The sequence below is a fragment of the Coloeus monedula genome (assembly GCF_965178545.1).
Source record: "Coloeus monedula genome assembly, chromosome: 25".
Classification (NCBI taxonomy): Eukaryota; Metazoa; Chordata; class Aves; order Passeriformes; family Corvidae; genus Coloeus; species Coloeus monedula.
In genome coordinates, this window is record NC_138805.1 from 3,709,613 (window position 1) to 3,725,192 (window position 15,580).

Below are 15,580 nucleotides of genomic sequence, written 5' to 3' on the forward strand. Positions count from 1 at the left end.
CTATAAAATATGAAGGGCTTTGAAAGCAGCCACAACTTCCTTCTCCTTCTCGTGCCTGTTCCACAAAGATTCCAGGGATGGGATTTGGGGTAAACTGGTTCCAGCTGGAGCCTGGGGCAGAGCCCTTTCCTCTTTCACCTCTTGGTCTGGTTGCTTCGTAACGAAGGTCTTTGGTCTTGGAATCTTCTTGGCATATTCCAGAGCCTAAAACCAGGAAAATTTGGGTAACTGATTAAGAGAAAACCTGGCCAACGTTTCCAAGAATATTTAGGTGGGTCCAGTAAGGTTTCTCTGAATTCCTGATCTCGTTTCTGACAGAATTCAATCCCAGATTGCTTCAGTGCCGACTGCAGAATAACCCAGGCTGAGATTTGCTCCCTGACACCACTGAAGGCCACCTTCGACACTGAAGAAATGTTTTTATTTTAAAAAAGGAAGAGCAACAAAAATCTAATAAATTTATAAACATTTTTCCCCAGTCTCATTAAGCTCTGGTCCTCAGGCAGGAGTTTTGCAGGTGAACAGGACAAGCTCAGGCTCTACTGCACTGAACTATCAAAACTAAAAACAAAGTGATGCCTGGAACATGGAAGGCTGTCCTGGACAGGGAATGGAAGGAGTATGACAGAAATCCCAGAAGTGGCAGAGCCCTGGTTTAACCTGGGATGGGGTTTGGGATCTGTGTTTGTTGTGTGGATTTGGAAGCACCTCTTAAGTCTCCAGTGGGAGTTGCATTATCTCAGGTTCCTGGTGAGAGAGTGTCTGGGAAGTCTCCTAAAAGAACCCAAACAATGACACCCAAACAATGCAGTTTTGTCTCCTTGTGGTTTAGGTTTGAGAATAAATGCAAGGAACTGAGGAATTCTGATACTGAACTCCACAGCTTTGTTCCTGGAGCCTGTGGCTGTCACTCACCACCTTGCAGAAATATCCTTTAAAGGGACCCAGTTCTCACCTTCTGTCTGGACACCGATGACACCTGGGGTTTTGCAGGTAACCTCTGAACCACAGTAATATTTTTCATGTTATATTCATTAATCTGCCTGGAATATTCCTTTTGCCACTTTAGCTTCTGTTTCTGAGAAAAGCAGAAAAGGGCTTATGGAATTAAATGGCTCAGGGATCCATCAATGAAACCCTTTTCCCACCAATATTCCGTTCCCACCTCTGCTGCTGTTCAACCTGGCTTTGCCATTGATCCCTCAGCAGAACACAACAGGAAGCCCTGATAAATGGCACAGCTTTTTTTAGTTGCTTTTCCCTCTTAAGAGCTTTTCCCTGGACTGAATGGAGGATGGAGCTCAGCAGAAATGTGACAGGTCCATCTTTATTCTGAATGTCCTGAGCAATCTGTCTCCATTTCACCAGAGTGCAGCCAGATATTTCCTTGTGTTTACACAACTTTTACTTCCACTTTGAACATCTGTTGCATCTTTACACTGGGAATGGCAACTCAGCCACAGGAGTGTGTCCTTTCCTGATGAGCAATTAGCCCTGATTAATTCCTATTTCTGGATTTAAAAAAATTAGAGGGTTAAAGTTATCCCCAGGACACTTGTCTTTCCTTCTATCTGAATTTTCCTTTAGGATCTCCAGCTAGCCAAGGATATAAAGTCCCAGATAATCATAAATTGCTTCTCAGCAGTGATTTCTTTGCCATTCTCCCCTGCTTGAATTCACTTTTGGGTCACTCACTTTCTCTTTGATTGCTTCATAGTCAGGTCCGAGGCCTCCAAGCTTCATATTCAGGTTGATGTAGAATTTTGAGCTACACACCTGAAAAACAAACAGCAAACAGATTTTCCTTGATGTGATTTCACAGAGAGCTTCATTAAAGAAAGTCTTGTAGTGGAAACTCCAGGATTTAATTTGCAATCTCAGCCTTACCCCTGGCACGTCTCATTTAAAATAAGTGGCCAACAGGACTGAGTTAATGGCACAAGTCAAATGACACAGAATTTCCTTTGGATCCAGGTGGGAAATTGCCAATTATCCAAAGCACAAAGTGATATTTTCTCAATCAAAAACGACCTTTTGTGAGCTTTATTTTGAAACAGCTCAAAGCCACCCATTTGATGGGATTAGAATGAGACTCCAAAGAAACTCTTGTAAGAGAAAAAGATAAAATTACCCGATTTTGGTGGCAAAAATTATCAAATGATGTTGGTGACAGTAACCTTTCCTTGTTCTCAAAGCTGCACTGGAAAGTTGTCCACAGACAGCTGAAAAATCCATGTTTTGCTGCACAGCAAAGCTTGACAAGTGAAGGCAGGAGTGATGGGTGATGCCATTCCAATCCTTCAGGATATTACACAAACACCCCAGTATCTCCCTAATATTTTTATTCTCTTTCAAGGCCACTAGATTATTTTTGGAAGGGAATTATGTTTTAAATGCTTGTCAGTGAAGCTCATGGTGATCAGCTCTGCAGTAATTTCACCCACAGAATAATGCAGCAACACCAACTGCTGTATGCAAATAAAGTGGGCATTTCTTCAAAACACAGGTTCAAGATGAACTCAACTGCAGAGAAATGAATTCTAAGCACTAAATTTCCTATTTGAGGTTTCTTTGTGTCAGCTATCCCTACTCTTACATGCTACAACTCACAAATTTTTGATTTTAGCCACTCTGAGGAGTACATTTAGCTGTGTCCAACCCCAAAACCCGGGTTTTCTTGCTTTTGCAATGAGCATGAGTGCATTTGTTTATGAGGAAAAGCTGGATTTTCCTGGGAGACACAAACAGATTCTCTGTGCATTCCTCACATGTGAAGCGTGAGAAAACTGCCACAAGCACAGGACAAGAAACAAAGGTTTGAACAGAAAGGGAAGGAAATCTGCCTTCAGTTACCATCATAATCCTGATAATTCTTCTTAGAGGCACTCAGGCAGCAATACCCAAACTGCCTCCTGGAAGAAACACAGGAATAATTATTCCAGCTTAGTTTGTCTGCCCTGAGACTTGAAGCAAACTTCTTAAACATTTAATTGGTCATGGCCAGCTCTCTGGTGTCCCCCTGCAGCTGTGTTAAGTGCTGACACCAGGAAAAGTGGACACACAGAGGAGACAAAGAGATCCAAGTTTTAATAAGGACCCAAATGGGATCATCAGGAGGCTCGGAATAATGTTTATGCTGTTAGCTTTACAAATCCTCCAAGTTTGGGGTTGGAATCCCTTGGAAACAGGAGATTTGAGCTGGCCAGCAAATGAGCATGAGCGGGATAATGGATGGCTCAGATCTGAGGCCAGGCTGCCTGCTGCTCCAGCCTGATCCTAAATAATTTTATCTGTGGATAACTTATGGGACAAACACAGCTCTGTGTGTCCCCAGAGCTAATCCAGACTGACCCAGGGAGAGCTGGTGGATCCATTTGCTCTTTGGACTAAAATGATTTCAGTGTCTGTTTCTACCTTTGTTCCGTGACTTTTATTTCTCTGCTGGGTGTCCATGTGCTTCCTGTAACAATGAAATATTTCTCTGTTCTCATCACTTTTTTTTCACAAAGAACTTTGGATTATTAAGGAAAAATGTTAGAGGAGGCATAGAAATGTGAAACCACCCAAACCATATCTATTTTCTCACCTTCTTGCTGGCTCTGGGCTGGTTTTGCTTTTCCATTGGCAGGAGAGATCCTTCTGAGTTGCTTCGTCTCATTTTCCTCAGATTTCCTTCAGCTCTTCCTGAATTTCCCTGTGAACCCCCCTGTACCTGGGACAGGGCAGGTGGGAGCAAACTCCACAACCACTTGTCAGCAAAATCATCTCTTAAACCAGAAATTCCTGGCTGATGTTTCTCCATTTCTGTAAACTGGGAGGTTCCACAAGAGGCTGTTGGCGAACTGTGAACAAAACATGGAAAAAGTCTTAAAAATGAGGGGGAAAGAGTAAAAACCTTCATTTACACACAGCAGGGAGTTCAACAAACAACCTGAACATGGAATATGGGAACATGGAGATGGGAAGACGGGGATTTCCCAATAAATGACTTTGCTTGCACCCAAGTGTATGGAAAATAAATGGAAAAACTTGAAATTTCAGCCTGATGCAAAAGTAGCTGAAGCCAACGAAAGGCTTTGGATCAGGCCTGCTGTGTACTGAAAGAATTATTTGTTTATGTGAAATAAAAACTTCATTTTTTTTAAATCAAGACAGGTGAAATTCTACATGACTCAGGATTTTCCTGCTCTCCCCTTTAGGGACAGGATGGACCCTGGATATTCACCCTGAAAAGCCAATTTTGCTACAAACTCTCAATTTATGCACAATGCCCTTTCCTATCTGTATTTTAAACTTTTCCTCCCAGCCTCCTAGAAGGAAAATTTCAACTGGGGAAAATTCCATGCCTGGAGGACAGAACTGTCCTTTTCCAATGCCACATTTAAAAAGCAGTAGCTACAATGAATCTTCAATTAGTAGCAAATCATAACGGCAGGTTTGTAGCAAGATAACTTTATACTTCAAACTTTAAAGCATTTTCTTGTCCATTTGTTCATTTTTTGGGCATCACAGCGTTATGATAACATCATTTTATCACTTCTATCCTTACCACCAACTGTGCCTGTTATCCTCATGAATATGATTTTTGAAATCTTGAAGTGGTGCTTGATCCTTCACCCTTTCTTGAAAACTTGCATTAAAAATGGATGAAATACTCCTGAATTTTGGATGTGCCTGGCCACCAGTGCTGTTATCCCTGGAAAAATGCTGCCCAGGGATGTGGCTGCTTGAGTGTTGCCGTGGAATTCCATGTGGAGAGTCATGCTGGTGTTTCTTGCTCTCCTTGCTGGGATATTCTGGGTATAAATCCTCTGCTGGGTTAAAATTACGGAATATTGGGAGAAAACGATAGGTAGATGTGGTAAAATCTGGGTGGATTGCATTTGGGAAATTATTTAAGCCAGTTTTGGATTTTTCTGCTGGGCCAGGGCCAACAGAAGAGCTTGGATTCAGACATTCCTGCAGCTCTGTGCTGCTGTCCTGCTCCACTGCACTGGGAGCAGCCTGAAATCCTGGGATTTGCTGGTGCCAAGACTTTGCTCCTGCTGCTCCTCCTGGGAGCTGCTGGCTGTCATTCCTTGGAAAAGCTCTTCCATTGAGAGTCGGGTTGGATTCTGTTTTACTTGTCTGGGAGAACTTGTGCTGCTCCTGAAACAAGTTACCAACAGCTGGGTGAATTTCAGATTTCAGATATTCCTTAAGAAGTTTCATTACACACATCAAAATCCCTCTGTGCTGCTTGCATCTAACCCTGCTCGTGGCTGGACTTAACCCAAAATTCAAATCTGGAGGAACCCTCAGTCCAGAACAGAAGCAGAGACGTTATTCAGGTGTTGCACTGTGAATAATTCTGCATCAAGATTTTGCTTAATGGATAAAAACAGGTCCCTGCAGATGCAAACCAGATGTGGTAAATGTGGATTGAGGGAGTTTTATCTGCATGAGGTGCAAAAATAGGTGCCCTGAAGTGCCCAGGTCTAACCTTGTGGACTGGTGGTAACTCCCTGTCAACCACTTGGAAAAAATGCTCCAAAAATCAAATCAGTTCTTGCTTTTTATGTACCAAATTTCAGGGAAAAATGGCTTTGTACACACTGTTAGACTGGCCCATGGTAGAACAGACTGATGCCAATGATATCAATAATTTTACTTCTAAACCAAGCACTCCTCCCTGATAAACATAACCCAGATGATAAAAATTCAAGAACTTAAGCACACCAGGACTGCTGTTTAGAGCCAAACTGCCACACTCTAAACCCAAAATTCATTAAAATTAATCACTTTCCAATTACAGCATCAGGTGTTGCCCACTTGGAGGAAAGACTTGGATTCCACAAATCCATTCTCAGCCCATTAAATCTCTCTCAGGGCTGAAATCCTCCTCCCCACCCTCCTGTCCCTCTGGGGTTCTTTTGTGAGCAACCCTTGCAGTCAGCACGGGGCAAATGCACTCAGAATAACTGGTTAATGGTAGATGTGAAATCCACACAACTCCAGGAGGTTTTGGGAAGAGCTTTAGCCCTTGGAATCCTGACTCCTGGAGCTTCATGTCCTGGCACACTGTGGAATTCTCTATTTTGGCCTGCTCCCAGTTTGGCTCCTGCCAAAATTATTATCTATTTAGGAGATTATATGGTTGATAATCTAAAATTACAAACTAGTACATGGTTGTGTTTGATGGTTTGGGAGGATTCTGAGCCAGAACTTCACTGTTTGTGCCTTATTTGTCCCCTAAAATTAAGGTGGAGTTAATTAATCGCCATAAACCAGAAAATGCAACCAAATAATCCCCTAAATAGATAATAATTTTGGCCGGAGCCCAGCTGGGAGCAGGCCAATGTTTCCCCATTTAAACAATGAAATAAATAAATACCTACTTCATTCTGAAATGCCATGGAGAAAGCAAATCTTTCCCAGTGAACAGCAGCATAAAATCCTGTTTGTATTTTATAGCACTGCAAATCCCAGTCTTGAAATTCCAGACTTTAAACAGTGCCTGGATCACTTCAGATCCTTGCAGCACACAGAGACTAACTGGGTTTGCCAATAATAACCCTGGGTTTTTTATCAGTGATGATAACCTGGTCCCTTTATTGCTCCAAAGACTGGATGACTGCATTGGTTTGAAGGCCAGCATAAATCAGATTTGTAGACTGAGGAGTGTGGAGGAAGCGAGTGCAACTTCTGCTTGGAACATTTTCTGGTTTCTGGTAATTAATTAATTAACTCCCCCTTAATTTTAGGGGACAAATAAGGCAGAAACAGTGAAGTTCTGGCTCAGAACCCTCCCGAGCCATCAAACACAACCATGTACTAGTTTGTAATTTTAGATTATCAACCAAATAATCTCCTAAAAAGGTAATAATAGATAATAATAGATGCTGTGAGCTCAGGATTTCTTGGCATTTTGCTTTAAATGCATTCAGTACATAAAGCACACATGCATTAAATGATAGTGATTACCTACTGAGGTATATTTAAGGATTTCTTGTCAGTAACAGGGACTTTAAAAGCAACAAGATGACAGTTTTAAACATTCAAAGTCAGTGCTTTTATAGATATATTTCAATTATTAAATTCTATTGAATTTCAGTTATCAAATTCTCTTGAAAAGGAACCTTGAGCTGCTGTCCTTTTGGGTACCCATTGTCTTCAGGCTTCATCTTCCCAGTCTGGAATGCTGGGACACCCTGGAGTGGTTCTTCATCAGCTGGTGTAGGATCTGTAACCTAAAAACCAAGAATGTTCATGGTCACAGCACAACCAGATGAAAGGATTTCAAAATCTTGGGGGAAATGATGAGAAATAATTTGCATCCTATTAAAATGAAAATGCTACCGTTTGGCTCTGTAGAATGGACAACAAGGAGAGAAACGGCCAAAAGAGAAAAAGAAGCAAAACTCAACTCACAGCTGGGAGGGAGGATTCCTTCTACTTTTAAGAGGAAGAAAGGAAAGGAAAATTGCAAGAAGTGTGCAGCACAGAAACCTTCTTGTACCTCTCAAATGCCTGGGCTCCTCCATTTCTATGAGAGCCACTGGATGCACCTAATAACAGAAAAACAACCAGAAACCATCCCTGGCCAGGCAATCAGACACATCCCAGGCCTCAACAAGAGAGGCTTGCAGGAAAAGCTGGCAAAACACAGTAATGGGGGCTGAAAAGCACAACGAGGAGCTGCAGAAATAAAGCATGGAATGCACAGAGCTCGGCAAAACAAGCTCGCAAACAAGGATATCTTCACGTGGCCACAGTTGTGGGATAACCACGGCTGGAAATTGAACTGGAGCAAGTTTTTGAGAGTAGCTGGTGGCACTGCACAAAGCCAGGTGATACCCTTGTAAATATAGCAATAATCAAAAATTCTCTTGAAATACTTAAATTTTTTTTTTAATCTATAAAAGTGCCGGAAATCCAATTTTTAACGTTTTTTTAATTTAATTTTTTATCCCAAACTATCTTGCCGAGTATTTTAGTTGATGAAGTGTGTTGGGCAGTGTCACTGTGATAGGGGACTGTGGCACAGGAACCTCTGCTCCCCTGCAGAGTAGCCCCACAGGAGAACCTGCACTGAGAACATATTTATGACTAAGAGAATTATCAACTGCAAATCATCAGTGGGAAGAAAATGTGGGAAGCTGAACTTCTCACTTTGGGGCTAAGAGATTAGGCCAGCTAAGAAAAGGTGGGCAGGGTTTATTGCTGAGTTTATGGGTGACCTCATGGCTCCAAATACAATGCAAATCCCATTAGTTGTGACTGGAAAAAATTCACAAGAAAATTTAAAAATACCACAGAGGTTTTCCTGAGCTGTGGACAGACAGAGCTTTGCAGTGAATAAGATGTTTTTGGTGGAACCAACTGACTCAGTGCATGGATGGAGTGCTGGGCAGGTAAAACATACTTCTACGTTATCTCTTTGAAAGAGGAACAGGACACAACCTCTGCCAGCATTTTTTTTTTTTTTTTTTGTGAACCATTCTATTAATACCAATCAAATTGAGAAAATGATCAAATGAAATTGCATTTTGAGAATCATAAGCTGTGTAATGCCTATTCTGTTAAATTGAGGCCCATAATTGCTTCTCCACTGAAAAGATACAACAAAGACAGCAATCATGGCATGTCATTATCCCAGACTGGCAAACCAGCCTTTGCAGGGAGGACTTCAAAGGCTTGTGGTTCTCGAATTGCATTTGGCTGCTATTGTTGAAGCACAGGCAATCTTGATTAGGTGTTTACACCGAGGGAAGGCTCAGTGCACACAGAGTCTGAGTGCCTTGGTCTAGAGCCATTAAAAAATTGTACATTATGTTCCTGGCTTTGAAGTAAGGGGCTTGGAGGTAGGAAAGCAACTCAGATTGAGCACAGCTGAGCTAGATTGGGCCACTACTTCTCTTTTTGCCTCTCTCTCTCTCTCTCAGAGAAACTCATCATGGGGTTCGTTAAGAACCAGGCAACACTGCAAAGAACTTGGTGCTATATAAAATGCTACAGAAATTAGTAAATATACAGATCAGCACGGGTTTCTGGTGTGTTTTGGTACATCCAGCACAGCTGTAAGTCTTGCAGAGCGAGGCTGCAAATATTTTAACTCGTGTTATGTCAGCTGTGCACCAAGTCCTGCCCTCACAGTAAACACTCCCTCATCACCCCAGCCCCTGGCAGCCAGCAATAAATCAATAAATCCAGCTTCAATCCCCTGCAAAGCTCAAAATAATCCAGTCTAGGAAACAACAGTTTGACTGGCTACATGTGGCTCATTTATTTCTGCACATACTTGGTGGTTTTGCACTTTGGATGCAGTTTTCCAGGTGAGGTGACCAAAGTTGGCACCTGGATCACCAAGATGCTCCCCTCAGGCCTTTTTTCACCCCTCCCAACAAGACTGAGCCATGGATATCCTGGTTAGGGATAAGTAAATACTTCTGCCTGTGCTGCAGCAAATCCAAAGGTGGCTGACAGCAGGTGGTGATGCTGCTCGTGGAATCACACAATTATGGAATGCTTGGGTGGGAAAGGACCTTAAAGCTGCTCTTGTTCCACCCCCTGCCATGGGCAGGGACACCTTCCACTAGCCCAGGTTGCTCCAAGCCTGGTCCTGGAACACTTCCAGGGATGGGAAGTCCACAACTTTGCTGGAAAACAAGCAGTTGCAGCTGTATTGACTTGTCTAGGTTAGGAACTCACTTCCCTACCCACTGCCCGGCCCTTGCTGTGTCACACCTCTGCTGCCCCCATGGCCGCTGCAGCAAGACAATCCCATAGCCCTGATTTTAACAGATTCCTTTGCCTAGTTCATATTTTTGAACAGTGTCTGCACAATGAAGTCCTTATCCCTGTCTCCAGCACTTGGATAGGCAAGATTTCCAGAATTCCCTGAATAGAAAACATAATCATATCAACATAGCTCTAATCAGCATCCATCTACATTCATTATTTTTACCATCATTCAAATTAGAACTGAAAAAACCAAGTGCTCTTAATAGCTCTGCTAGAAAAAAAAATCTTGTCCATCATTCCTGCCACTGGAATGCAGTCAGAAAATTCCCTCTAATGTTGTGTCAACTCTTCATTAGCCTTGGCAGAGGTGTCACTTGAAGCACAGAGTCCCTGGAGCTTTCCAAGGTAAGAATTTTCTGTGTAGAGTGATTCAGTGACCCCCCCCTTCCCATTCTGCATAATAAGTAGCAAGGAAAAGCAATAAACTCGTTTATAATGGTTCATTAGGAACTGTAATTACATTTCCACTCGAACCTTCCCACAAGTTGGCTGACACTGTGCAGCCGGTCAGGACTTCCAGACACAAGTGCTGATGTCCAATATCAGATTTGGTCTTGACAGGCTTGGGATATCAGCCCATGGAAATCTCATGGAGTTCAAGGCCAAGCATGATCCAGAGGAAATCATGGAGCTGCTCCCAGGGCTGGAGCCCCTCTGGAGCCAGGCTGGGAGAGCTGGAGGTGCTCACCTGGAGAGGAGAAGGCTCCAGGGAGAGCTCAGAGCCCCTTGCAGGGCCTAAAGGGGCTCCAGGAGAGCTGCAGAGGGACTGGGGACAAGGCATGGAGGGACAGGACACAGGGAATGGCTTCCCAGTGCCAGAGGGCAGGGCTGGATGGGAGATTGGGAAGGAATTGTTCCCTGGGAGGGTGGGCAGGCCCTGGCACAGGGTGCCCAGAGCAGCTGGGGCACCCCCTGGATCCCTGGCAGTGTCCAAGGCCAGGTTGGATGCGGCTGGGAGCAGCCTGGGATGGTGGAAGGTGTCCCTGCCCATGGCAGGGGGTAGGATGGGATGGGCTTTAGGGATCTTTCCAACCCAATTTTGCATTTTCTCCACTGACCAAAACCTGGAATAAGCCATTAGCATTAGAGAGAATCATTATCAAACTCATGTTGGCCAAGCAGAAAAAATGAGAGGCAGCATAAAAAGAACCACTGCTGAGGGGCAAGGCAGATGCCAGGAAAGGAAGACAGAATTTCCTAAGCATCAAGATTAAAAACTAGTTTGAGATCTGTGCCACTTTCCTGGCCAGCAACAGGCAGCTGGAATGTGGCCATCACTGGGCTTGGGAGTAACTGGAGATTAGTCCATTATTCCATAAAGGGTGAAAAAGATTCTCCCTGGAAATCAGAAGTTGCCACTTGCATGATGGATTTCAAATCTGCTTCTCTCCTCTGCACAGCTGAGAGTTTAACTCCAGACAAACCTTAGCCCATACAAATTAGGGAATATATAAATTTACCCACCTGCCTGTGAAGAACTTGCTGCTTCTTATTGTGCAGCTCAAGGTAGGAATTTCTCTTCTCTGACTGTAACCCTAAAGTCCGTTTATTTTTCTTCACAAAGTTTTTTTTTGCTCTTTGGGGTGGATCTTGTTGAATTTCAGGAGGAAAAGCACGGCCAGGATTATCTCTGGAATGAAATCCTTCTGCAGGTTCCCTCCTTTTGGCTTGTGGCCCATCAGGTTCATTGCTGGCCACAACATTTGCTCCATGAAAGCTGAATAATTCTGAGAGTGAATCCTGGGTCTTTGCCTCCTGTTGATTATTTTCTGAGGAGCCATCAGAATGGAGGTAAAATGAATCCAGTGAGAAGTCCTCACTGCTTCCTCCAGAAGCTTGGGATGCTTTCTCTGCCTTAAAAAATTCTGCTCCCTTTTTTGTTCTCTTCCAGTGAGGTTTGTACCTCAGGTTGGAATATTTGTCCACAGGCTGTTTTTTCCTAATTAAAAAACAAACACCGAATTATTTCTGCATAAATTGTACAAATTCTGTATTATTTCAGTGTGTAAACAGATGTCCTGCTGTGGCCAAATGAATTATTTCAGTGTGTTCAGTATGGGATCAGGATCAGAACAGTTTTATGAAGTATTTTTTAGGAGAAAATTTAGGCAAGGCTTCCTCTTCCTTTTTAATTTTCATCATCAGTGAATGATAAATTGATCTCCCATTCAGATCACAGTGGATTACAATCATTATCCCAAATTTGGCATAGAAATTGTAAATCTTAGCAGAATCAGCTAAAAGGTGAAACAATAAATTGCATTATTTTGTTGTTTCCTTAAAATTATACAGTCTGCAAAAGGTAGTTTGTGTTGTTCCTTCTTCAAAGACTCTGCTGAGTGAAATAAAAGTGAAATTCCTGGTAAAATCAGTCTCTCAAGTGTCCCTTTGAGGCTGTCCAAGCAAGAAGCTCTGTATTCTTATTTTCTCTTCTCATTCCCATGAAACACCATGATGCTTTGATAAAAAACTCCGTCTATAAAAGACTTAATACCACATTTTATTATAAAGCAAGCTGTGATTGAGATAAGAGTAGGAAAACACAAATCAGAGAGATCTGTGAGTTTGCCTATTTTTTTAAGGAGTTGCCAAATTCTTGCTCTGAATCACATTTGTCATAAAGCAAAGCCAGATGCTCTGCCTTAAAAAACCCCACAATTGATCCAATTTCTGATTTCAGATCTGATCCAATGGGAGGAAAACCAACTACAGGAGTCAAATACATCCAAATAGGCTTCCAAGAGATGTGCAGGCAGTGGCAAGAGGAAGGAATGAGGGAGAAAAAAGCTTTTAACACTGTTTTTCTCTTCCCTGGACCTGCAGCACAACCCTGGTTTCTTGGTGAATCTGCCAGAGGGACATTTACAGGCACTGAAATCTGGTTGATTCTTCAGCTCCTATTAAAGAAATCTGCTGGATTCCCCATAGTGTGGCCTAGTTAATGATATTAACATTTCCCTAAATCATTTATTCCCCCTTTCTCAGTGAGTTACATGCCTCTGCCTATGTTTCAAGTGGCTCCTAATAACAAAATAATCTGTTTGTTTTTGCTTTCCAGGTGAGCATCGGTGCCACGGTATCCTGGAGCTGATTTCCAGCAGGGAAAACATCATTATTCCCAGCTGGCAGGCACTGCAGGTAAACAGAACGAGGTGAGGCTGTTTTGAAGTGAGTACAGAAATATGTGAGCTAATTGCAATGATTGAAATGGCAGAGGATAATGCTAAAGAGTCCCTTTGTGCTGAAATGTGTGCACAGAACCCAATTGTGGGACTCAGCCCAGGTCACCGCGCGGAGACAAAATGAGTGTGAAGAGCTCCTTCATCCCTAATCATCCCCAGACAAAAAGGGCACCTTTTATTCCTGCCCCCAGCTCGATGGGGAGGTTAGATGGACTCTGTGCTCCTCAACAAAAGTGTGGTGAGCAGACAGCAGATGCAGCATTTCCTCTTCAAATTCCGAGGTTGGTAATGGATGTAGAGAGGGGGTTTCATATGTATATGCTGTGATATTTGCTCTGCTTAATGGACTGCACTGGAGTACTTACTGGGCTAAGTTCAAACAAAATAAAATCAAATTTCCATTTAATGAAGAGCCTCGCATTCAGCACAGTATTCAGTCCAAAAAAATTACTAAAAATTAGAGCATGTTTCTAGTACAATTAACATCATTTGCACTCACAATAAAATATTCAATAACTGGCCATTTTGCTTGTTGAGGAGGTGAATAAAAGCATGCTATTAATCATTTAGCCTTCATTTGTTTGTCATTTTATTTTAAGTAGACTATTAAATTGAAACTGCACATTGTTATTACTTCGGGTTTAATGTAATCCCTTTAAACTCCAGAATTATTCCCAATTTATCCAGGGTTAAACCTTCCACGCATATGACAGGATATTCAATTTTATTTTATGTACCGAGTCAATGCTTTCTGAAGAATGTTTAAATGTGGCATTGAGGAACACAGGGTTTTAAAGTGTCAGAATTATTCTACTCCACTGAAGTTTAAACCTTACCTTCCATTGCCATAATTCTTTTGTTTTCCTTTATAATTTGTGTCATGCTCAGCTCCTTTCTCTCCCGAACTCATCTCCTCCAAGCTGTCCTCTTCCAAGCTGTCATCCTCCAGGATGTCATCAGGATCCAGCCCTACCAGCCCCTCGTTTTCCAGGATCCTCTGCTGGAGTCCCAGCTGGTACTGCCTCTCCTCTGCCAGGCTCTTGGAGTCGGATTCCTGGGAATCATCCGAACTGGAGGCAGAGCTCCCATCCCTTCCAGACGCCCTTTCCCAACTCGCAGGTTGGAAAACGGGTGGCATGAGGACTTTTGGAGGGACATGGATGTTATTCATGTTGTAAGTGTGTGGGGAAGAGACTGAAATGTGTTTCACATTTGAAGAATTCATCTCGAGTTTGGCTCACACCAGCTCTGTGTTTGGAGAACACACAAACATAAAACATTGTTACCTTGTCACAATATTTAAAAGCTGAGTTTTGGGTACTGCCATTGGCTTAGCCTCAGAATTTGACCTTCTGTTGTTCAGACAACTCTTTATTCTCATCTGTCCCACTGATTTTCCTTTAAGCAGTAATATCAAGGTCTCTACATATCAAATACAGGATTTATTGCTACGAAATCTCCACTATTGATGGCAATAAAGAACGCAGAACCAGCTTGCAACAAAGAAAATGAAGCTGAGGCAAAGCATCTGTTATCTGTGAACTTTTGAGAGTTAAAATGAATTTTGTTTGTTCTCTTTATACAACTTTATACCCCCTGGACATGTAAAAGCAGCAGAAGGTGTGACAGGGAACACAGTGAGAACTGGAGCTCTTTCTGAATTAGGATGAGAGTTTTCTTTACACTCGGCTGAAGCGCTCAGCAGTCATTTGCACTGCCAGACATTCCCAAGGTGAAGTGGGAGGGAGGAAAAGGAGGGTTTTGTGCTGAAATGTGCCTTAGTCACAGCCCCCTCTCCCGTGTCCCTGTCCCTCTCCCCTCTCCTGTTCCCCTGTTCCCCTGTCCCGTCTCCCTGTCCCCTCTCCCCTGTCCCTGTCCCTCTCACCCCTCTGTTCCCGGCTCATTCCCCTCTCCTGTCCCTCTCACCCCTCTGTTCCCGGCTCATTCCCGGCTCATTCCCAGTCCCTGTCCCTCTCACCCCTCTGTTCCCGGCTCATTCCCCTCTCCTGTCCCTCTCACCCCTCTGTTCCCGGCTCATTCCCGGCTCATTCCCGGTCCCTGTCCCTCTCATCCCTCTGTTCCCGGCTCATTCCCCTCTCCTGTCCCTCTCACCCGTCTGTTCCCGGCTCATTCCCGGCTCATTCCCCTCTCCTGTCCCTCTCACCCGTCTGTTCCCGGCTCATTCCCTGTCCCTGTCCCTCTCACCCCTCTGTTCCCGGCTCATTCCCGGCTCATTCCGGGTCCCTGTCCCTCTCACCCCTCTGTTCCCGGCTCATTCCCCTCTCCTGTCCCTCTCACCCGTCTGTTCCCGGATCATTCCCGGTCCCGGACCCATTCCCGGACGTGTCGCACCCCCCCCCCCCCGTTGCCACGGCAACCGCGAAGGACGCCGGCCGCACCTACCAAGCGCGGGGCCGGCGGGGGGAGAACGGTGCCGCCCCCCCGCGGGGACTGTGGTAGCGCCCGGGAGCAGCCACTTTCCCCTGAAAAATGGAATTGTTTCCATTGAAATACGGAATTATTTCCATTGAAAAAACGGAAAACGCAGGGGATTTTATCTCATTCGATATTCAAACCCCATTTTTCACCAGTTTTTCGTACTTCCAGTGAGAAAT

At 43.7% G+C, this 15,580-nt stretch overlaps 1 protein-coding gene across 1 annotated transcript; it reads right to left on the reverse strand.

Moving 5' to 3' along the window:
* Positions 1-14,190, reverse strand: JHY (junctional cadherin complex regulator; the record flags this gene model as incomplete). Its single annotated transcript, XM_082297047.1, has 7 exons — positions 1-204; positions 956-1,078; positions 1,696-1,776; positions 3,587-3,842; positions 4,550-5,148; positions 11,248-11,722; positions 13,802-14,190. The coding sequence occupies 7 exons, from the start codon at positions 14,188-14,190 to the stop codon at positions 1-3; spliced, it is 2,127 nt and encodes a 708-aa protein (XP_082153173.1).
* Positions 14,191-15,580: the final 1,390 nt, after the last annotated feature.